Raw genomic sequence first — 25,645 nt, forward strand, 5'->3', positions numbered from 1 at the left:
GGAACATCACAGAACACAACATGGGTGGGAACCTTTCAAACCATCTGTCACCCTTATATGATGCAATTTTAACATCCCTACCCTGGTGTTTCGATAACAATTCATGCCTTAAGCCATATAACTCAAACATACCTTTCCCAGATATCATTATACAATGGTATTTGATTTGTGAAGGTTTCATGAATGTTCACACCTGTCGTTTACATGAATAATAAGCATCTGCCTTGACATATTCCATAGTGACTGCAGATAGGGTATGTTCCTAACACTTGCTGAAGAAGATGCCTGGATAAACAATGAATATCTTAAATCTATATCTATTGGAAAAACCTGCAGTTCTTTTAGATATTTAGATATTATATGATACATTAGTATAAAAAAAAAAACATTTAAATAAGCAGTCATAAAAATCGTCCTTTAATAATTAAGGCTATGTTTGTATGTTGTTCCAAAAATGTTTTTTACACAACACAAAAGTTTTTTTCCAAAGCAGGTTTCTCTGGGAAAACTGACCATACGCTTCCCAAAATGTGTTGATTATCGAAGACAGACAGTAAAGATCTTGATCTTATCATGATAACCTTGCAGGGGATGCTAGTCCATGAAATGAATAGTTCCAAAAAATGGAACCAAAAATCTTCCAGTGGTAGTTCTACCAACTCAGCAACGTTTCTGAGCTCGTTCATCCTGCAGAAGGAAAACAAAAAGAAACAAAAATTATGATGTTCAAAAGGGCTGTAGACCTAATTTATGTGAATGTAGAAAAGATGAACTATTACTTTTATTCTACAAAATTAAATTGGTGTAACTGTGTGTATCAAACATGACTGTAGGAATTCAGTGCAACTGCAGCGTTACAGTTGTTTGCTATACTTCTAAAGCCATACATGAACCTAAATGTCAAATGCCTGGCTATGGTATGATACCATGTATGCCTGTAGGCTGGTACACATTGGTAATTATGTGACCTGCAGAAATAGCCTTGTTTTTACAAATTGATGAATGTTATGACCATGTGCTCAAAAAATGGAGTAGGTAGCCAAACCATTACCCTAATAGTCTTCTCTAGTTGAGATAAAGCTTCCTCGTATTTTTGTTCAAATTGCCACAAGTTCTCCCTCTTCACCAGTTGCTTCTGTAACTTTGGAACACCAGCTTCTTTCAACATGTTGAAATACCTCTGCTCCTAAGAAAGTGAAAATACCAGCAAACAGCTTACAAATGCTGTGGGATTAAAGGTGTAATATCATACGAATTGTTGTAAACATTGTATAATAGGATTGGTTAATGATTGAGATCTAAAATGGAATAGAAATGTTCTGAACTACATTGCAGCACTGCCTTCTTAAAACAAAAAGGATTTTCAGTACACGTTATCACACCCATAATTCTAAGAACAAGATTTGGCTGTAAATTATTCCTAAAGTTACATTAGTCAGCCAATGTAGACACATCATCTTGAACTGGTAGATTCTAAAGTAAACCTACTTTATAAAAGACACCAATCCGGGCCTTTTCTTCCTGTATGCCACTGTGGTCATTACTATGAATACATCCTTATACGTCCTTATAAATCCTTATACGTCTTTAAATGCTGCCCCACAAGGCACATGCATTATTCATGTCATACAAGTAATATTAGATGATCAAATGATTGAACACTTACTTGATCAATAACACAATCTTTATTGTTGATTTGTCTGACTTTAATTAGATTATGTACATATAAAAATCATTAAAGCCTGCAATGATCATAACTGCTGAATATTAAAAAAAACTAGTATTAAAAAAATACTAGTATTAAAAAAAAACCCTGAAAATAGCTGACTCCCCCTGTCAAAAAAAAAAAAAAAATCAGGCTTGCACATGCTTTTTACACATTATTAGTTAGGTTTTTGCACTAAACAACACAACTAGAATGTTAAGGGCGTATTGACCTATGAAAGCAAAATGGAACATTAGGTATGCATTATCTAAAATGAACAATAATGTTGATAATGAATCGCTCAGCAAACAAGTTGAGCAAACCACATTGGACAACGACACAGGATTCAGTAAAACATACCTGGATCTTTAGAAGCATTGTGAATGCCAAACCTGCCTTTCCTGCTCGGGCTGTTCTGCCCACTCTGTAATAGCAAGAACAAACCAGCTTTTAGACCGGTATAAACACTTTTTTCTATCTCACCACAACAATGTTCACTAAATAATTACACTGATCTTTCATGTTCAGAGAATAATATTGTCACTTTAGAAAGAAACTTTGACTTAACAACTTAAACTTAACTTTTAATCTGCTAATGTTTTCCTTCCCTAGATACCTTATTTCAGACCCAGCAACATCGTCACTAAGTTGTTCTACTTTTCTTTGTAGTGCAAGGATATTATGGCTGGTGGGAGGGGTTGACAAGGTTCTTCTTATATAAAATCATTATTGTCTCAATACCCCTTCATAAGCCCTCCAATCTGATACAAAGTGTGGGTTGGCTTTTGGGTGATGCAAATATGAAAATGGTTTGATGGATAGGCGTCAATCTGGAGGAACAGGCATTCTAGGCTGCATTTGTATACTGACTTTTCAATTTAAAATCCAGAGCCAAAATGATGATGAAAGGACTTAAATCCAAATAATTAAAGGGGGTTCAAAAACCTGGCTGTAAAGTAAAGGGAACATCTTAGGAACATAAAAATGCTTCACAGGTTTGGTTAGACATGACCTTATAGCAAATCTATATAACATGAAATTCCCTGAACCCCAGAGTTTGCAAAAAGACTACTGAGCATCTGCAATATTCTTCTCTGATACTAAACTAGGGGACCAATGTAAAATATGCATATATATATATATATATATATATATATATATACACATACACATACACACACACTTACATACATACACACATGATTTATGATAACCATCACTAAATTGACAAGTAATAGATACAATATATATATAGACAAACCTATGAATATATGTTCTGATGAACTGTGGAGCATCAAAATTTATTACACACTTTACTCCTTTAATGTCAATTCCTCTGGCTGTGGCATCTGTACTTATTAACCTAAACAATACAATCAAAACAATGACAGACATCAGAAATAAACAAGGTTTGATGAAAATTAGGCAAGATAACAAAAAACAGCTAACTACAAATCACTTTAACAAACTGTGGTGTTGGCAAGTGCCAAAATGAGCGTAAATGTAGTACAAGAAAAGTATGTTGATGTGGTGTTGGCAAATGCCAACGCACCAAGTTGGTGGGGTGTTAGATAGTGCATAAGTGAGAATTACTCTAGTATAGGTGATTAAAAAGGGTCATGCTCAACTACTACATTATTGTGGGAGGCTTATAAAACGGTTATGCGTGGTCACTTAATTCAAATTGCTGCGATTAAGAAACGTGAGAGATCACGGGCCCAGGCCCAGCTTGAAGCTGTCTATTCAAGACAAGTTCAGCTACATAAATTGAATCCCACATTGGGAACCTCTATTGCTTTGCGAAAAGTAAGAACAGAATTGAATCTTTGCCTTTCTAATCAGGCTGCAGGCCAGTTACAAAGAACGAGGCATAAATTCTATCATTGTGGCAATAAACCAGGAACTCTGCTTGCTAAAAGATTGAGAACCTTTACATCTGGGCAGGCTCCGATCTCTCTTCGTACAGCATCTAAACATTTGACTAGTAACCCTTTAGATATTGTTCAGGAGTTTCAGTCTCGGTTATCAGATTTATACTCCGCTCCCCCAGAGATGGATGAGAGGCATGCTCATAGTTTTTTTTGCTAATATAGATTTACCTAAAATAGAAGATTCAGATCTAGAAAAGCTACAGAGTGACATCACGACTCTAGAAATCACTTGGGCTATTAAGTCATTGAAATTAGGCAAGCGACCTGGCCCGGATGGCTTTTCCTCACTATTCTACAAGAAATTGAGTACTGTCCTGACACCCCATCTACAGGTTTTATTTAATGAGCTGAAGTTTGGCCAGGTTCTTCCTGCTGAATCGTTAAGGGCAGCTATTGCTATGATACCGAAGCCTTTGACCGACCATACATCATGGTCCAATTACAGGCCTATTTCACTTCTCAATACGGATGTTAAAATTTTGGCAAAAATATTAGCAGCTAGACTAAATAGATTTCTGGGTCATCTAATACATGGAGATCAGGTCGGTTTTGTTCCGAAACGCCAAGCAGGGGATAATGTACGCAGAGCTCTCCAGTTACTACATTTGTCTCATTCTCGCTCTATTCAAACTATGATGTTGTCATTTGATGTGAGGAAGGCCTTTGACTCCATATCATGGCAATATTTATTTTTTGCCCTCAAACAATGGGGTTTTGGTCCGTGTTTTTTGCACTGGATAAAAGCACTGTATGCCTCCCCATCAGCTACTGTGAAATATATGGGTTACACATCAACCCCATTTCAGATTCTGAGAGGCACTAGGCAAGGTTGTCCGCTTTCGCCTATCTTATTTATATTGGCACTGGAACCCTTGGCGGCAGCTGTCCGGGTAAACCAAAATATAGCTGGTGTAGAAGTGTTTAATACGGTCCACAAAATTATGCTATTTGCTGACGATATATTACTGACGCTCACAACTCCCACCACGACATTGCCTAATTTGCACAAGCTACTCGCCCATTTTTCAGAAATATCTGGTTTGAAGATAAATAATGATAAATCTAAAGCGTTAAATGTTACTTTACCAGCACCAACTGTTGCATTTTTACAATCTCACTTTGCTTATAAATGGTTGAAGGTTATCCCCTATTTAGGTGTTAAGCTCACATCCCATCTTTCACTTATGTATCAGGCAAATTACCCACCTTTACTTAGGGAGCTTTCTATTATGCGCTTTAAATGGCGTAATTTTCCATTGTCTTGGATTGGTAGAATACACGCTATCAAAATGACTTACCTTCCGAAATTGTTGTATTTGTTCCGCACCCTTCCGATACCAGTCCCGATGTATCTTCTTAAAGAAGAGCAAAAGAGGGTGTTGCGTTTTATCTGGCACCCTGGTAGATCGCGGGTGCCGGATAAAACGTTGTATCGACACAGATTAAAAGGGGGGCTTTCTGTTCCCAATTTGTGGATGTATTTCCAAGCTGCTCAGTTAGCCCCATTGGTGGCATTGCACCATTTTTGAGATCCCCCAATTTGGGCTAAATTATACGCAGCTGAGTTGCCAGCGGTGCATATATATAACCTACTATGGCTACCCTTATCAAAACGTCCGCTAGTATCTGATCCCACATTATCTTATGCTTTAGGTATTTGGGACAATACAATGAGTCAAGACAACAGCTGGTCTGATGTCAGCACATGCACCTTTGCTTGGCATAGTAAAATGTCCTGAATTTTTACCAGCTTATGAGAATCCCTTGGCTTTTCAGTGGTGGGCCCAACGTCCTGTACGGTATGTGTATGACTTATTATTGCCTACTGGGATCAAATCCTTCACCTACCTTCAGGAGCACTGGAAAATACCTTCCAGTGAATTTTTTAGATATATACAAATCAGACATTTCTTGCAGAGTTTGTTGACAAAGACGCAGGCATCTCCACTGCACCTCACTAGTTTTGAATCTTGCTGCTATAAAAGTTCTGCCTCGGTGGGGGTGGTTTCTATGATATATGGTCAATTAACATAGCAACGTATCGCCACTTGTTCTCCGAATGTTATTATGCAGGAGAATGCTTATAAGATGTTATTTAAATGGTATCTTACACCAGTTAAGGTTGCGAAATTTGCTATTGGAGGAAATCCCAATTGTTTTAGAGGATGTCATAGTCTGGGAACGTTTCGTCATATTTGGTGGGACTGTCCTGTAGTTAGAAAATTTTGGATTAGGGTATTTAACTACATAAGATCTGTATTACATATATCTCTTAAAAGAGACCCCTGGATTGCATTGCTTCATAGAACTTGCCCGGATATTTTGAAAAATCAGCATAAACTGCTATCTTTTATCTTGCTGACAGCAAGTCAAGTGATTGCAGCAGCATGGCAGAAATCGAGTTTAAGTTTTCAGGCAGTATTATCTAGATTATCAGACACTATGGTACTGGAGAAAATGTCAGCTGCAGCTAACGATTCCATGCACAATTTTTATAAAGTCTGGTCCCCTTGGCTAGACCACCATACAGCCTTGGGCATAGATCGTAGGCTTTTTCATTTATAATTTTGAGTTTTTATATTATGCTTACAGACTCGAGTGATTCCTTTTTGTATTGTTTTATTGTGTATAGAATCCAGTTTCGTATGTTTTTTTTTGATTATTAATGATGGTGTTCTTTTTTGTATGTTATTTTTTATTTCTTGTTGTGAATATTGTTTCTGTCTTTCCTGTTTTTTCTATGTTTATATTAAAAATTTCAATAAATATCATTAAAACAAAAAAGGGGCATGCTGGTGCAACTTTGCCCATCAATGCACATAAACATTTAGCAGGGCAAAAACCACATCAAGAAAACACTGACATGTAAGATGCATTTACATTCTATTGCAGATAGATACAAGAATAACTAATGATGAAATATAAAGCAATTCCAAGTAACACAAATGAACAGAAAATAAACCTAAGCATAGAGTAAGCATATTATTCCAACTCACAGCTGTAGCTTTCCCTGCTCAAACTCCTTCAGGGTCTTTTTCCTCTCCCCAGGGCTGAGACGAGAGGAGAATTCAGCCACAGAAGTTCCACCAAAGAGTTTTACAAGAAGGAAGAGGCTGTGAAAAACAATCCCGTGACAGGTATTATAGCATATATATATATATAAAAAAAAATCAAATAGCAGAACTACCGAAATATATAACCAGTGGGTCATGTAAGTTATAATAAACTGAACTGTTGCTCAAAAAAAACCTGCTGGTTATATTGTTACCTGAGAAATAATTTAAAAATATTTTAGGAAAATTTTAATTTTTAAAGATGCTAAATGTGTCTTTATACTAAAATGTGGTAAACATTTTAAAAACTGAAAACATGATTAAACTGTTTCCCAAAATATAAAAAAATTGGATACCTACATATGAATCTGGATATAAATACATATTTAGTAAGTAAGGCCAAAAGAGTTGTAACTGTGCAGATTTTAGTTTACTGAAGTCAAATCATGGAACTTATACAAATGCCTTAATAAGAGTTCATAAAAGAACGTTATTTAAAATGAAAAAGAAACAGGCTTACCATACCTGTAAATAAATAAACAGGCACATTTTAGCTTAAAGCATATCTAATCTCAAAAAGGTAATATATGGCAAGGTACTAGTGGGGTGCATTGAGGTTTTTTTCACCTAGTGATCCTGTGTATAAATACACTTCCTATTCTAGGGTGACTACGCTCACACCACTGTGTGATATGTCATGTGTATGGACTTAAAATATGCTTTCCTCTTTTTTATTTAACTTCCTCTTTTTCTATTTAATCTAACTGTTTTTTGGAACCACTGCAGCTGCTAGACTCTTGACTGCACCAAATCAGAAGCAGAAGGAAAGACATGGGTATCATCACTCCTGACAATTATCCCCCATAACAGTGTCACTTAATAGCAGAGTGTCCAATGCTCATCATTCCAGCCCCCCATGCTGCCTTCTTTGTGGCCAAAGCCCTTTAAAGACAGCTAGTACCTTCAAGTAAAGGTTAATTTGTAAAAGTTGTGCTACCTCCCATAATATGTCACTCAATGTCAGGTCGATGCACTATGACAATGCAGGATAAGGAGCAGTATATAAAATGAGTTAAAAAATCAGGGAAGTAAAATGCATAAAATGCTTACTCTGTCTTTTATGATGAGTAGGCTATTGTTCTGACTATTCAAGGCAGTTACAAAAAGACAAACAATTTATTTAGTTAATTATTATTAATGATTAAGTGCATATATCTGAACCTACTTGCTTATTAGCTTTCTGTAATGTTGTTCACCACAATGCTTTCAGTTTGACATTGTGTGCATGCTACAAGGAAGACCTGTGCTATTAACTCCAATTTAAGAGGTGAGGTCGCCAACACAGTTCTCTGGTAACTTACTTCCCCAAAAGTTTGTGTCCAGTAAGGCTTATTTACTGAACACACTTACAAAGATAGCTCATAACATTTTTTTTAAGCTGTCTATTTAGAATTTTTTTTGAAATTTAGTTTTAAAAGTTGATGTCAGTCAAACATAGAATCCAGTTTAAATGCCCCAAGCAGTTCTCCAAACATCAGTTGACAATATATATCTTAGAATCTGGTACATTGACTCACCGGTGGGAGGACTCTCTGGAATTGGTGAAGCAGAGTACACGGGAGAAGCGCAGAGTAAGTAAAAAGTGTAGAAGTATTAGAGGCTTTGAGTTTAGATTGCAGGGAATGTAGTAATGCTGAAAAAAGAAATAGCTTATTAACTTGTTATATGTTACTTATGCTTCATACAATTCAGGAATTAAAAACAGCTCCAATACTCCACTACAAAAAAATAATGGGTGTCCACATAAGAACAAGAAACAGTAACAAATCTGCCTACCTGCAAGATGCTGCATTGATGGTACCCACCACAAATTTCATCTCTGGTTTGGTTGACATTCCACTGCTGTATGTATTATGCAGTGGAAGCTTACCAATGACAGATATTTCCAAATACCCAAAAGTATCGCCTCAGAGCAAACTCATATGCAGCCAGATTAATAAACTGTTGAACACAGTTCAACATTTTCACAGTTGCTAAAAGCTATGACTTTAAACACAATTACAGTACTTTACTCTACATAATTATAAATGAACATACATAAAATAATAAATAAAATAATTCTTAATTTACTTTTTTTCAATTTTCAAGAAACTTTTTAAATGCTCACCGTAAGGCCCTCCGGGAGTGAGAAGTTTCCAGAAGAGACAGGCTCATCTGGATTCTCAGCTGTGTCCTTGCTTGGCTGTTTGTGAATAGAAGAGAAGAGACGAGGCTGGAACAGGCCTAGCTGTTTAAGCTTCTCTGGATTGTGAGTCAAAGTAGCAGAAAAGAGTAGTTTTTGTAAAGGGATACCACAGTGGCTAGAACTGAGGAGAAACAAAAAGTCTGTATGAAAAATGCTATATACGACAATCATGGAATTAATTGCTGGTAAAAAAACATCAGGGAAATTGGAATTTGTGCAACAAGAAAACAAAAAGTGAAAAAAACAAGTTTCCAAGTTTATTTTTACCTATAGGACCATAATCCTTCTGAAAGATCTAGTTATATGAAGGATACAGATCAGGGTTAGTCATGCACATATAGCTACTTACTTGGCAACCGTATTCACTGCAGGCTCCTTCCTGGCAAAAAGTGTTGAATGAGTACCTGAATGCACTTTAAACACTGCTTTAGTAACATGAGGTAGCCAGTCCTGATTCATAGAATCAATCATACGATCTGCTTCATCTATAACCTGCAGGAGAAATATGGTAACTGGTTACTTAAATGGCACTAAAATACAATAAAATTGTACTACATAAACAGGTAATAAATTAATACAGGCCACTTTTACCAAGAAGCGCAGATGCCTGAGAGTAAATCCCTCTGTCTGCTGAATGTGATCAACAAGCCTTCCTGGGGTGCACACAAGGATGTCCGCCAAACTGCAAAATCCTGACAACCTGTGGGCAACAATATCCAACAAATTACAAGAATTAATAGCAAAGCACAAAAAAATTAAATATAAAATGATTACCCAGAAAAGTAAAAACTCACTTTTTAACTACCAAGGTCTCCTGCTCCTTGGCAAACGATTTATGACCTGCTACCAAGACAACTTTCAATCCAGTACCATCCACATAAATATTAAACACCTTGCACACCTGACAAGAAGAAACGCATTGAATCATAAACAGTGCCAAATGATAGAAGACTGAAGCCAGTGCTTTCTGTATATGATTTTCCTTTACCTGTTGTGCCAACTCCTTGGTTGGTAACACGACAAGAGCTCGGACCTCACAAACAACGCGTTTTAGTAAAGCCTGTGGGCAAATAACCATATCTAGTTAAGAGCTATAGATAACATTCAATCATAAAAGCACCAACATACACTTGTATAATAGGTGGATGTTTATGCAGTAACTGTACCAAGGCAGCAACATAAAAAAACTAAATATTTACATTTTAATACATGTAAGAGAATAACTTGATGTACAGCAAAACAACTGTATAGTTACATCTAGGATGGAAATACAAAGGGCAGCCATAATACTTATTTCATAAAAAAAAGGTATTTTTCTGCATTAAAGTGTACTACTTTACTTCTTTCTAAAAATGCAAATCTAAAAGTTGGCTAACACATTAAAACAATACCCTCCTGATGTGGCTAACCTTTTTTCAACAGTTGTTAAGGAAGTGGCTAAATTAGATCAAGCCAATAAAGAGCTCCTTTTAAAGAAAGTAATACAAAATTTCAACTTTCAGGTATAAAGGTGGATAAAACCATGTTATTGATATAATGGGATGACAATATGGTCACTTGTGCAAGTAAGGTAATAGAACTGAGTGCCTGTAGTCATTTGCTGCAGGTTCCAGTACTGTGGAAGGGGAGTAAAAGAAAAATCAGCAGAAAGTTCCAGTGTTTAATTTCAGCAGGCTCACCTGTACTATTGGAAGGACAAAAGCCAGGGTCTTTCCACTGCCAGTGGGTGCAGATACACATATGTCACTGGGGCGGTACCCACCCCTCCCCAGAAGAAATCCATGAGCACAGCTCTCCAGGATAGCTGGGATAACTTCAGCTTGAACTGACATGTACAACAAAAAAGAAATTAGGAACTTTGGGAGTAAATGATGTAATCTGAAAATCTCCAACAGAATTAATCTAGAATATAAATAATGAATGTTTAAGTTATAACTACCTGGAAAAAAGGATTGCACCTTGTTGGCTTCCAGTTTCTTTGCAAGTCTGGGATGCAAACCTGACACATCATGAATCGGAACCAGGTTCTGCTTGATATCTCGGTTAACAAGAGAAGGCTTTGTCAACCACTGTGGCAGAACTGGCATCACCTGTACAATTAAAAAAAAATGTTGATTTATTTTCATTTTTTCTTTGAATTATTTCCAACTAACTTGCAAAGCAGATTCCTTAATTTGACCTTTCACCTTAACCAAAGCTACCTTACCAGTAATCTTACTGACCAACATTGCAAAACCTTGAATGGCTAATAACATTTTGTTAATATAAAGGTGGATCCGGCACAACAGAAAAATGCAATAAAATGTGCAACATCCAAATAAATACCATTCACTGTTTTTTTTTTTTTTTTTTTTAAGTTGTTACATTTTTCCCTATTCCTATTGTCCACCCCAAAGATTTTTCTTTATAGCAATAAGATTAAATACCAGTTAGGAGTGCTGTTGTCACAAAACCAGCACATTAACCTTAAAAAAAATAAAAAAAACATGTAACTCCTGACCTAAGTTATTATTAATATTATTAAAAATAAACGAAATATATATAACGCCAACATATTACACAGTGCTGTACATTCAAATAAAAAAAAAATCACACTTTCCTTCAATCCCGAAGATCAATCTATCTGTCGTGAGGTTTCTTCCATCGGGTCCCACGTCGTCCCAGTATCTGTCTTCGGCCTGGCGCAGAGGAAGCGCCAACATCTTCCCCTACGTTCTTCTTACGTCACCTGAACTCGCACTGTGCTAGCGCAAGATTGGTGACATAGATTGGGTGAAAACTTGCCAATCTTACTGTGCATGCGTGAGATCTGCAATTTGTTTTCTTTTGCTGAAAGGGCTCCTTCTGCGCATGCCCGAGATGCTCGGGCATGCACAGAAGAAGCAGCCAAGAGCCTTTTTACTTTAAATAAAAGGGTTGTCTACCCTTCGATGCAAAGTAAAAATTCAGAGTTTAGGTGTGCTTTAACTAATCCACAAAATTAAAACCCCTATTCACCTATTGTTAAAAAAGTGAAATACCTGACCCCTTACCATCTACCTAAACTAACATTAAACAATTGTCTCTATATTTTCACTGTAAGTTAAACCTTAAAGTATACGTAAAGTGAAAGTTTTTATTTTCCCCATATTTGATAGAGCAGGGAAGAATTTAGACCCTGTTTTTCCCATCAGTAAGGTTTCCCTTCATTTTATGTCCTAAAAAAAAGGGAGCAAGAATAAACATCTTTAAAGCTACAGGTAACTATCTATTTAGACAACTGTCATCACAACAATTATTTTCACTCAAAACCTTTTTCCTCAGGTTTCCTTTGTTTTTTTGCATGCTAGATAATGGTCACCATGTCCCAATGATACAGGTTCAAACAACAATGTTTCATCCAAAACTGCAAAAAAAAAAAAAAGTTGTGGCTTTACCTGCAAAATGTCAAAATTTCCCCTATTGTGGAAAAACACATAAGTGATTGCTTACAGAGAACACTCCTGAAAAGATGGGAAATACAATCCTGTGAAAACTCACATTAGTCAGTTAGCTGAAATAAGGAGTCAGATGGCTCTTTTTAGAAATGGGGGGGCATGGACATTTAATCACAATAACAAAATTTTAGCCTGCAAAAATGATGTCTGTAGTCTTTGTGTGGCTACCTATGAAACACAAACCAAACTGAATATACAGGTAATACATATTTACTCAGTACACGGAGCACTCTCACCTTTTGTATTGGTTTAGCCTCAAAGCCACCAAGTAGCAAGGAGTTTGGATCTGAAGAGCCATCACCAGCAACATTTTTCTCTTCTACTTTTGAATCTTCCTTTCCTTCTTCTGAAGGAAGACTGTCTTGTTCTTTGGGAACTTCCTTCTTCTGTTTTTTCACTTTTACTTTGACCAACTCTTCATCTTCTTTTAGTTCAGCATCACTTGTAGATGTTTTTACCTCGGCTGCTCTGTCTTTAGGGAGACGTTTCTTTCGCTTTTTGGCTTTTTTCTTTTTTTCAAGTTCCTCCTGACGGTCCCTGGCTTCAGTATTATTTTCTTCATCTGTATTGCTTGACTTAACACCTTCCTTTGCTGCCTCCTCCTTCAACTTTGATTGCCGATCCTTGGCTTGTTGCCGCAGCTTCTCCAGCAAAGCTTTGGAACGATCTTCAGATGAATCCACCTCATCGCCAAGGTATCTGTAATTTGAAAAAAAAAATTACATAGATTAAGGCCCAGAAAGTATTATTCCAACATGAAATTATTCTTGGGGTACACTGGAAATACTACAAAGGGATCACTAGAAGAAAAACATGGAAAGAACATGAAATTACAATTTAAATTCACACATATACACACAAATTTACTAATGTCTACCACCCCATATCTTTTCTGTTACAGGATAAACCTTTCAGCAATATGAATAAAAATAATAACCATTGAAAAATTTCAGAAAAATACTATGGCTGTTTATAAACACACACACTATTTATTATACAGCATATTGGGTTTTAATTAGCATTTTTTTAAGGAATAGAACACAGGTATTATTATACAGTATTTATATAGCGCCAACACAGCGCTGTACATTAAATAGGAGGTTGCAAATGACAGACAGATACAAACAATGAGACAGGACGGGAGGAGCCTGTTCAGAATAGCTTACAAACTAGGTAAACATTTTACCACAAATCACAGACATCGAAGTCACACAATTTTTCACCTATAAGCTTGAGAATAGTGATCAGAACATATGACCATCACAGTATCATTCTGCTAAGGCCTTATTCTTTTAGATAAACATAGCAATCAGTTCTCTTTTAATAACATACGGCCATGCCTCATTCTAGTGATATCAATTGTGGCACCTAAGCAAACCAGTACTTAATAATACCACAATATACTATTATGCGCAAGGTCCCAGGTTCGAATCTTGGCCAGGACACGGGACATCTGCATGGATTTGCAGTCTTTTCCCATGTTTGTGTGGGTTTCCTCTGGGTACTCCAAAACATGCAATTAGGTTAACTGGCTTCCCCCCAAAATTGACCTTAGACTGTGTTAATGACATATGACTATAGTGGGGACATTAGATTGTGAGCTCCTTAGTGACATGACTATGGACATTGTAAAGCGCTGCCTAATATGTTGGCGCTATACAAATACTGAATAATAATTATAATAATGATGATGATGAAGTGCTGACTGAATAGCAAGGTAGCAACCAATCAAAAGGAATCTAAAGCACTCTTGAACCCTGCAATGCTTTCCACTTTCCAGAAAACACAATATAGGCGTGTTGTTGCCTCTCTAAGACTCACTTTGTACTATGGCAAGTTTGAGTGTGATGCTAAAAGTAAAGTAAAGCTTTCCAATAAAGAATACAGAGGATGCCTTACTTGGTTTAAATTTCCAACTGCCCGATTAATATGTTGATGCACAAGTTTCAATATTTTTGGAGTAACTAACCCTGGACAAATTATGTATGTCCATATTTTTGGAGTAGCCGACCCTGGACAAATTGTGTATGTCAGGAAGGCGTACTTCTTTTGGATCAGGGCCCACAAATATGTAAACAAGAGCAGGACAGCCAGACAGTTATAATTTCCAGAATGAAAAGTCAACAACAGTAATCTCAGTAATTCAGTGGTCGCCATCCAGTCATCCATGAGAAAATTTTGGTGATCCACAGCAGCGTATCGTCAGTATAGTTTTAAAGTGTACCTAAACTCAGAAATTTCACCTTGGTAAAAACAAGGGAAGGTAAAAATTCTTTTAAAAAATTGGTGCAGCACCGCCACCTAATTCTCGGCCGCCTAGGCGTTTGAGAATGGGAGTGGCAAAGCTTTCTGGGATACCTACCTCCGGCATCCCGGGAGGCTCTTCTTCTGCGCATGCCTGAGCATCTCAGGCATGCGCAGAAGGAGCCTTTTTGCTTTAAGAGAAAAATTTGCCGATCTCACGCATTCTTTCATTCTATGTCACCCGATCTCGTGCCTGGGTCAGGTGACGTAGGATGAAGAACCTGGCAGAGAAGATGAAGATGGTAGGACCCGATGCGGGACACCCCTGGATTGATCAGACTGCCCTGCGGGATTGAAGGTATGTGTGTTTTTGTTTTATTTTTTTTGGAGTTTTGAGTATGCCGAGCCGTATGCTTCAGTATTGTTTCGATTAATACAACAGTCATCATGCTCAGCGAATACAGATTCTCATCCGATTGTTTTATTTTATTTGTTTATTTCTCAGATGCTCTTTTAGGTAAGTATAGCCTTACCTGTGTATTTTCTTTAACTTTTATATTTAATGGTATCAAATAGTTTGACTTAGATAACTATCATTTCTTGTTTGGTCTTAGATTCCAATGAAATAAACCCATAATGAGTGAGAAAAGCAAAGAAATATTTTGCATTTCTTTAGTAATACTGAAGATAATACAACTAATAATAATAGTAACAATAGTAATACTTCACTTAACCGTGAGCTGATCAATGAATCAGAACCTCCGCAGTCCTCGTCAGGCACCATAAGGAAGATCATTATTTTACTAATGTATTTATCTTTTTAAAACAATTCATGTTAAAATTATGAGTTTAGTGTTCCGTAAAGTCTGAAAAGTTGGTGACCACTGCAGTAATTCATTTATACTGGGAATGTTTCCCTTAATGTCAGTGTCTGTGTTGCCTTCTATCTACAGATAATTAAACTTATCTTTATTTTGTTTCCCTGCTGCTATGTATAAGGAAATAGAATTGAAATACTTCTGGGCATGGAGGATTAGATGACAATACTGCCATATAAGAATCATTCATAGCCCTACAGGACTTCACTAACAATGCCTTTATTTGCTGCTGGTGTAATTTGTGTTTCTATCATTGTGCAAGGAAAGCATTGCTTCTTTTATAAATTGTCCAGGCCTTCGGGAATAACTTTAGTTTACTGTGCTCTTACAGATACATTTCCGAGTACATACTATAAATGTTATATCAGGCTTTGTCGGTGTGTGTGTGATACCACATGTGTAATATAGGACACAATTCTGAATAAAAAGCAAATATACACACAGTACCTGTTAATTGTAAAGAGTGACATCCTGACTCCAGCACTACATGTGATCCCTGCTGTACACACACCAGTCGCATCACGTGTTCTCCCATGAAGCGTCGCACAGCAGTGACATCAAGGCCTGACAACTAGGCTGAAAGCTAGGAAGACGTTCACATTAGAGGCGCCATCTGCTGGCCGTCTGTGATAAGCAGCAGCTCTAATAGATACTATGATACAGCAATAATTGTGTCAGTTCATTGAACTGGCTGCTATAGAATAGGGAGGAATAATGCACATTCCTAAATGTAAAGGGATAGAACAATCTAACTCTTACTGAGAAGTGGTAAATGATGGGGACTCTTTTAGTCAGAAGTGTAGTCGTGAAAAAAAGAGGGGGCACAGTACCAATAAAGGTGAGCACGCATGCGCATCATTGTTATGTAAACACCTCATTCCCAAAAAAAGTGAGGACATGACGTGCCCACGCCCCACTACACCCCTGCACCTCACTCACATTGTGCAGTGCTTCTGTTTTATCTTTTGGATCATGAAAATATTACTATCCAATGCAAAGCAACTATTTATTTTTTATGAGGATGAAATTATAGTGATTTAGGCTGATGAGTGGCAGCATGGTGGCTCAGAGGTTAGCACTCTGGTCTTTGCAGCGCTAGGTCCCAGGTTTGAATCCCGTCCAGAATTCTATCTGCACGGAGTTTGCGTGGTTTTTCTCCCACATTCCAAAAAGATGCAGTCCGGTTCATTGGCTTTCCCCCCAAAAAAACTATACTTAGACTGTGGTTAATGACATATGACTATGGTAGGGACATTAGATTGTGAGCCCCTTTGTGGGACAGCCAGTGACATGACTATGGACTTTGTACAGCGCTGTGTAATATGTTGGTGCTATATAAATACTGGATAATATTAATGAGTGAAAACCATAGACACAACTAAAGCATTGTATATATAATGCAAGGGCAGCATGATCCACTAATTAATGGCTATGTCTTATCTGGTGTGTGCGCTATGTTTTCACATGCACAGAGATGGAGGAACTAATACATGGGTTGTTTTAACACAGATCAGTAAAATTCAATTTTTTCACCCAACATTCACTCCATAACCACAAGTCACACATTTTTCATGTTGGATTTAATTAGAAAATGTATGATCTATATGTAATGTAATGTAGAACTTGGCATTGTATGCCCCAGCCGCTGAGGACAGTGTTACTCCTGCACATGCACATGATCAGTGGCTACCCACTGGACCAGGAAATCGGCGCTGGCAGCGAAGACAGTGGTGCCAGGATCCCAGACCTGTCAATGTTGCAGAACAGCTACACACAGAGCCCATAATATAATCATTACGTATGCTGTATAGAATTGCTGAATGTGACAGAAGCTCCCCACCCACCAACATATACAGTCCTGCTTTAATCATATGCTGTATACAAAAAAAAAAATGTGTTTTCATTTTTGTGAAAATTTACAGTGTGTTTGCTATTATATGCATATATATTGTGTTTAGATACCGTAGTATTGGTATACCCATCTTCAAATAAGGGTAACTGTGCAGTACCATTAAAAGTTAGTTTAAACATGTGCAGAACTCCTGATATGGGAACAGAGATTGTACAGCACAGGTAGGCCATGAAGATTTCAGAGGAACACGATAAGGTAAGTATGATTAATAATAAAGGAGCTGGTGGAGAGGGAAAAGGTGCAGAAAAGGATACAATATAATATTTGTAGCCATGAGAGTTGGCCTGAAGGCCCTTAAGGACCGACCAATCCTATGCGGCATTCCCTTTGTATAGGGCCCTTTCCTGAGCATTTCAGTTGGTGGCCCTATACAAATTTTTGCAGGCTCACTGCACAGGTACAACCAGTAGACAGGATATAAACAATGATTAGGCCTTGGCTGTCCTACTGAGATAGCCTCAAATGTTAGGTGTAAAGATATAAGTTTATGAGTGTGTAACTTACTTTATTGCCGATCAATAAAAAGGTGGCAAAAAGAAAGTAAAATGATAGCAAGATCAGAGTGATTGTACATTTCATATATCAATATTCTAGATAATACAATGTTCAATCAGATTCATTTTGTCATTTTCCCAAATGTAAAAGTTCATACCTGATTGGCTATAATGGACAACAGCTTTGTTAGTATGGCATATTCATTTTTTTGTAAAAAATATCTACCATTTATAGTTAAGGTTATGTAAGCTAAAAATCTGTGTACCAAATTTTGTAGTTGTTGAAAAAACCATGGAATAAAACAGCCTAGCCAAGTTTCAGAAGCTGAAAACAAACTACTGTGGCCCTGTGCCAATGGGTTTTTGTTGTCTTGACACAACCACTACCCGGCCGTAAAAAGTGCCCAGATTTTCTCATACTGCAAATGCAGCGTCATCTACATTATGTTGTTAGTTACAGGGACAGTTAGTGACATGGCTAGGGACTTTGTAAAGTGCTGCGCTATAAAAAATACTATGTAATAATAATAATAATAGACACTCTGCTATACAAACAAGCCACGCCTGTAATTTTTTGCAATGTTGCCATCATGATTTTTCCTTCTTACCCAAGTGTAAATGTTTAGACATGTGCTATTCGTACAATTGGTATTACCATCAAACTTTAACACAATGAATATTTTTGCAAATCGATGCATTTTATTTTACAGAACAGTAAGAAATTTGCATACAAATTAGCAATGGGATTTGGACGTATGAGTGCATCTCTTCGGTAAATCAGAATCCAGCATTTGCAAGCGTAATGCCATTCCAGCCAATATTAGCACTGCTCACTTGAACAAAATTGATGTAAACCCTATGAAAAATAACAACACATTAATAAAAATCTGCATGAAAACAATTCCTAACCATCAAAACAAAATACATATAAAATGATGGATATCATCAGGGAGTGTCAAAAGTATCTCTCTTGCCTATATACCATAGTTTGCACTTAAGAAGTGTCATTCTTTCAAATTTCAGATTAGTAGAAGATGGAAGTCTGTTTAGTCAGTCCTACAATTGACAAATTTCCTTCCTTTCCTATGCTGTTCAGCTTTGTAGCTTCCCTTATCACCTCTCTGGCATTAGCATGCGCACAGGCTCATCAATCAGCTTCACCACCCTAATTACCTGTCCCAAAAGTAGGTAGGCAACACCGGATGGATTTTAACCAGAAAATATTGTAATCATTTTTCTCTGTATGTTGTTGCAGAAAAGTTTGCATCACAAGTTACCAAATAGAGTTACAAAAACTTGACGGATAAAACAGTTAGTTGCAGTTCCTCTTTAATGTTTCATAATGTCACCTTTACAAAAATGATTTGTGTTGTAAATGGTTTATTTTAGAGTTTCTGGAATTTTTATGTCTTTTCATTGGTGAGCATTGATTAGAGCAGGCATGTCTAAAGTCCGTGTCGGGGGCCGCAGCCTTTGTCACTAAATCAATAATATGTGCAAAAAAGCTATTTTATAGTACATTAGAGTTGATCAATCACCTTACTTATATCAGCGCGCTACTCGGCGGGCATAATCAGGAGGACGGGAGTCTCCATGTGTGCACAGGGAATCCCCTACATCATTATAGTGTGCGTGTCCCGCACGGACCATGCCCACTCTGATTCCACGGAGCCCGCAATGACATCAGACTCGTGCACAGGGAATCCCTCACGTCACCTTGGTGGGCGTGTGCTGTGGCGAGAACGTTTGGACACCCCTGGATTAGAGCATTTAAAATGAACCTATCTATAGAACAGGCTAATTGATCCCTACAGGGACAAAAAAAATCTAATTTAACCCAATTTCAGCACATCATAAAAAGGTAAGTATTTGAAATTGGACTAAATCACTAACATCCCATATAAACTTCAGTGCATTCATGTCATTTCAAAAGTAATTTTCAATATTTTAAAATAGCTTTTATTGCAAAATCTCTAGTGATCCTGCCATGAAAGTGTTCCTTCAGGTACCTCCAGTTGGAGAGTGACGCTGCAATAAGCCTGATTTAATAAAGCTCTCCAAGCTCCAGAGGATACACTTTCTTTAGTGAAGCTGGGTGATCCAGCAAACCTGCAATGGATTTCTATTTGTTAGCAAATGTTTTCAGTCCTGAACCAGATCTATTCCATGTTTGCTGGATTATCTAGCTCCACTGATGAAAGTGCATTCCTCTTGGAGAGCTTTCATAAATTAGGCCCAGTGTCCCTGTCTAGTAAAATTGCCTAGTATTGTCTTATGGCAATTAAGTTTACAAGTGGGCAAGCCACTGTTGTCACTAACAGGTATCCCACATTGACAAATACTGAGCAGCCATCACTGGAACATATACATGTGGACAAGAAGAGGCTAAATCTGGATGCAGGAAATGAGTAGTACTGATAAATGGATAAAAAAAAACAAAAATGTAAAGACAGACTAAATGCTACTCGGCTTTGGTCTACATGTACAGAAAAATCAGAGTATTTTTAAACTGGCTTCTGCACCTTTATCATTAGCTAAAATGTTCCATTTATGTTTTTCCTTTGAGAAATTTCAAAGGCCTATAGGGAGAATGTATGTCCAAAAAAGAAAAAGGTAGGAATTATCTATATAGTTTGCTAAAAACTAATAAAGAACATTTAATAGAATGTTTTATCTTTGCTTGATCTTGTAAGTCATATATGTTTGGCCACAAGAAAATGCAATGTCTGCTATGACTGCTATACTTGGCATACCTTGCCTGCTGCTAGGCATGACACTTTGGGAAGAATTATAAGAAAGAAGCTTTTGAGAAACCTGGGATGCAAGCTCAGACACCACACGGACAAAGGGCAAGGCAAAGCTTTATGTGAGTCATCCAGCTAGTACTAGTGCTTGCTATAAAAGGCAGGATTGAGGATATCAAGCTGTAACATAAAATGTTAACTCATTTTGTAAAATGTCACTTATGAAGCGGTTTGGAGAAGCTTTAAAATATCTTTTACAAGAACAAGTTCAGTTGGATGCGATTAACTACTATTAGATAAAATATGAAGTTTTACAAACTTCCAGACTGTAATGCTAGCCCTCTTCAAGTCCAGGAAATGTAGCACTTGTAGAGCAGTACCCAATCTTTGTCACAGCTAAAAAGTGGCTGTCTCCCTGAACAATGCCTCCCCAATGCAAATATACAGTATAAAGAAATGCATCTGCAACACTGAGTACAAATTATTATTATTATTATTATTAATAAACAGGATTTATATAGCGCCAACATATTACGCAGCGCTGTACATTAAATAATGATTGCAAATGACAGACTAATACAGACAGTGATACAGGAGGGGAGAACCCTGCCCCGAAGAGCTTACAATCTAGGAGGTGGGGGAATTTCACACACAATAGGATGGGAGATATGTAGTGGTGGGAAGTAGTGGTGGTTTCAAATGACATAAGAAGACGGGTAGGCAAGTTTGAAAAAATGGGTTTTGAGCGCTCTTTTAAATGAGCAGAAAGTAGGAGCAAGCCGAATAGGACGAGGAAGACCATTCCAGAGAGTCGGGGCAGCTCTAGAGAAGTCTCGTATCCGTGCGTGTGATGAGGTTATGAGTGGGGAAGTCAGTAGTAGGTCATTGGAGGAGTGGAGGGAGCGGCAGGGGGAGTATTTTTTAACCATGTCAGAAATGTAAGTGGGACAATAACTGTGTAGGGATTTTAAGGCAAAGCACAGGTGCCTAAATTTGATTCTAAGCTGAAATGGAAGCCAATGGACAAATGTGCACTCTTTATTATGGTGTATTGCGTGACATACAAGTACACTTTTTTGATGAGGCATAATAAAAAGGAATTGAAGCTGCTCCAAAAAAGCCAGGCAAAGGACTAGACAACATTATTACCTTTGAATTTTTTGCATCTGATCTTTCCCCATTGGAGACCTAGCAAGCCTTGTTCTATGCTCTGTCTCTGTCACTTCGGTAGAAGCCAGGCTTTGCTTCCCCACTGAGCCTCCAGCAAGTACAACAGTGACCATCATCAAATCTCACTTTATATTTTCTCCTGAGGCAGCAGACCCTTAGATCTCATGCTGCAGAGATACAGCTATGTGGCTGGGTAGCCAATGCACAATCATGTACCACAAAATGCACTGCTACTTTTCATTATGAATCCCATAAAGATGTAATTCAGGGAACCACTTTTGCTGTGTAAAATGCTAATAAATGGAGCCAATCATGTAAATTCACATTTTACACAAATTAATAGGACGCATGTTAACTGTGGAAATCACATTTTCAGGGAAAAAAATGACCTCTTTCATGCCATTGATAAAAACATTGCTGCATCATATGATCTAACCATGTATTCTTTACATACACTTTAGAATCTAACAGTATATGAAAAGCATATGCAAAAAGATCACATGGTCTCTGGTGATGCATGCTCATTACTTTTCCAATGCAAATTATAGTTAGGAAATAAAATTACTGGCTCCTCAGAGCTTCAATTAACAAAGAAATAATCAACACACACCTATGCTCTCTCTGTTTCAGTGATTGTTAAAAAATAGATTATTTTCCAACAATATGAACTTACCCCACCCCTTGACCTCAGTTTTACTGTTTAGCCGTGGATGGAAAAGGAGACTGGGTCTAGCCAAGAGGGGTGGAAGGTAAGTGCAAATGAGGAACTAAACCTAAAAATCAACATACTGGGTGAAGGTAGGTTTTCATTGCAAATAGATAAGCTATGTCTCTTCTGCAATTAGGAGACTCACCTTTTCACAATGTAGAATGTAGACTGAGCTGCTGGGAATAAATGAATACCAGTGCACATGTGCAGAGTTACATCATTCAGGCCTGGAAGAGGGTAAGATCCCGAATATGGGGAAGGATCAGGTTAGGGTGTTGGTGCCAGCAAAGGAGCAATGGGAAGTGAGTTTAGTTCTATTGTAAGTACAGCAATGACTGCCACAAGCCATTCTAGATATCTAATATAGGGGAGTAATTTTTTTTTTCATAGATCATTTAGGTAACACTTAAGGTCTCTCCTCTTTTCCAGCCTGTGATTGGACAGTAAAAGAAGCAGGAAACTACCTAACTCACGTCTTTCATTCTGTTTTCTTCTTCTCCTGTCTGCATGTTTCTAGGAGTACATGAGTACTGTGGCACAACTGATTGGTTCTGATGTGCTGCTTCTCTTTACCACAGTCTGAGCTTTGTTGTATTGTGGTTACAAGAGGCTGATACTAGGTCATATTCAAGATGTGTAAATAAATACAGAGCCGCATTAATTTTTGTTTTCTATATTTGGCTATAGTTAAGTTGTTTTAAAAAAAATACAAGATTGGAACAAGTCTAACATTTACAAAAACTGAAAGGCGGACAAATGACAGTGCTGGTTCTGTATGGTGTAAGCAGCCAGTATGCAAGAAAATGACAGAGTGACCCCAGCTGTTCTTTTAGGAGTGATGTGAGAATATGTTCTGTTGTTACTGACCCTCCCTTGATATCTGGGCCACATTAAATACCCACTGAAAAGTACACACTGCCTAACATTCTCCTATTGACCTGTGCTTTACTTCTAATCCAAATCTTTGTGCCAAATTCTACACACTATTTGTCCTTCTATTGACCCTTGCCTGGTCTCTGGTTAATGTGTCATGTCTGCTTCATTGCCAAGTTTCTGCCCACTTTTTCACTAAAGTTGTAGACATCACCTTTTCAGGAACTGGTCTGTCTGCTTCACCTGAATGGTGGACAATTAAGATAAGCTATGTTCTACCTGTGTGTTAAACACTTGACCTGAAAGGTAAGGCTTCATACCATCAGCATTTATTACCCCTTATATTAAAAGTAAATATTATTAGGTGGAGACTTACCTTTCTGGAGATATCTTCAACTCTTTGTTCAGAATCTCACACAAAAGTTTAGAGTATTTTTCATTGTGTGTTCCTCCAATATTTCCAATGCTTGTCAGGGAACACACGGCACAAGGATCTGACGTATTTCCAAATGTCATCTGTTGGTTGGTGTGAATATTTATAACAAATATCTATGGAGAAAAACATAGGAAATGTGCTTATCTTAAAATGTGTACAATTTACCATACCCTGCTACCGAAAAAAATTTCAAAAATATTTTATGCAACACCTCTATGCATGATCTAGAATACTTCACACCTGGAAAACTGGGGTAGTAATCAAAAAAAAATCAACCCCTCACTTTGAAAAAGGGATTTTACACAATGTACACCAATGCTTGACTATAACTATGAGACTGTCTCTCTCCCATATACACCACACTCTTCCCCTATTCAAACCGACCGATCTATTGATCATCCACTAGAAAATGATTAGGCCAATTCATTTAAATTAAGCCGAACAAATAAATTATTTATGCTATTCTCTTAAGCAACATAGGGCTTTCTCTTTGAAAGCAGACAATTATAATCCAAATGTAACATATCATATATAATTGATATGTGATTGATATCACATATCAATTTTTTGCTGTTTTTCTAGTTATCTATTAGCATATTGTGTTCTTACTATATTTTAAAGGAATAAATTATATTACAGAAACAGATGAAACACATAAACACATTACAAAGTCCCAAGCCCATGGATAGGTAAAATATATTAGCTCAGGAGAAGGGGGTAAAGCGTGTAAGTGATCTTTGGGTGTAAGTGATCCTTTCAGTTTTGGACCTGTAAAACAGAAGTGAACTAAAATGTGCAGCAAAGAAACCATGACACCTGCATTCACAGATCTATACAATAAAAAGTCATATTGACCTCCAGGGAGGCAGCATACAGCATTACCTTGGCTGGCAGACCCATTGCGTTTTCAAGCAGCTGGCACAGGTCAGACTTCAGGGTGGGGGGTACAGCAGTCTGGCATACATTGGTGTGCAAGGTGAATATAGGCATTATGAACAGCTACCAGTCTGTCGTCCAGGTATTTGTAAAGAGTACTAGGCAGCAACTGTGCTTGTCTCTAGATTTTGAAACAGACTAGCAATAAAACTCTTGCTCAAATGTACTATTTGCACAAGTTGTATAAGCTCCACCCTACCCCTTCATGGCAAGAATTTAGATTTTTCTCAAATGATGGCTTGATAAATATTTTCTGTGTAGGATTAGGGTATATTTAAATGCTTTAACTCAAGGCTGTTTGTATATGTCTTGTGCTATTCATTTCTCTTGCACAGCCTGTTACAGGCAGTCAGATGACTACTTGAATAGCACTTGAAGAAAATTTATCTTCCTGTCCTACACAAAAAAAACATTCAGCCAAGATTTTCACAGCACTGTCTTCATAATTTAAAATGTTCTGAATGCCAGTCAATAAAAGTTGTCAAATACGCATATTAACTTTGGTTTTCTCAATCATACACTGACATTGAAATATATCAGTAACTTCTAGAAATGATTACAAAGTTTTAACTGTAAGAAATGAGTTTGTCTCTGAAGACGACAATCATGTCATTTTTTAACCTTTATATACTCAGATTTCCTACAAGTACATCACTGGGTAGGTTTTCTTGTATTGTTGGCAGTAGCGGAAGACTCATATCCAGGAAGAGTACAGGATACACACAAGGTTGTAATATGTTAATCTACCCAAACCCATAAATTCAAAAGGGTTACAAATGGTCCTCCTTCTAGAACTGGTCAATTATTTTTCTAGACCAGGACAGATCTTTATGGGCTTA

The 25,645-nt window shown here is 37.3% G+C and overlaps 2 protein-coding genes across 2 annotated transcripts; both read right to left on the minus strand.

Moving 5' to 3' along the window:
• Positions 1–394: 394 nt before the first annotated feature.
• On the minus strand, positions 395–16,108 carry DDX51 (DEAD-box helicase 51). Its single transcript, XM_072415597.1, has 15 exons — positions 15,980–16,108; positions 12,647–13,109; positions 10,874–11,024; positions 10,614–10,759; positions 9,923–9,994; positions 9,729–9,835; positions 9,526–9,634; positions 9,284–9,426; positions 8,857–9,055; positions 8,267–8,382; positions 6,633–6,749; positions 2,967–3,068; positions 2,066–2,129; positions 1,052–1,186; positions 395–687 (listed from the first exon to the last, which is right to left on the minus strand). The coding sequence occupies exons 1-15, from the start codon at positions 16,000–16,002 to the stop codon at positions 661–663; spliced, it is 1,974 nt and encodes a 657-aa protein (XP_072271698.1). The 5' UTR covers positions 16,003–16,108; the 3' UTR covers positions 395–660.
• Positions 16,109–18,615: 2,507 nt separating this feature from the next.
• Positions 18,616–24,950, minus strand: LOC140333725 (macrophage migration inhibitory factor-like). The gene is made up of 3 exons (XM_072415598.1): positions 24,753–24,950; positions 23,811–23,983; positions 18,616–18,794 (listed from the first exon to the last, which is right to left on the minus strand). Exons 1-3 carry the CDS (start codon positions 24,858–24,860, stop codon positions 18,716–18,718), a joined length of 360 nt encoding a protein of 119 aa, XP_072271699.1. The 5' UTR covers positions 24,861–24,950; the 3' UTR covers positions 18,616–18,715.
• Positions 24,951–25,645: the final 695 nt, after the last annotated feature.

The sequence above is a fragment of the Pyxicephalus adspersus genome, chromosome 6, assembly GCF_032062135.1.
Source record: "Pyxicephalus adspersus chromosome 6, UCB_Pads_2.0, whole genome shotgun sequence".
Classification (NCBI taxonomy): Eukaryota; Metazoa; Chordata; class Amphibia; order Anura; family Pyxicephalidae; genus Pyxicephalus; species Pyxicephalus adspersus.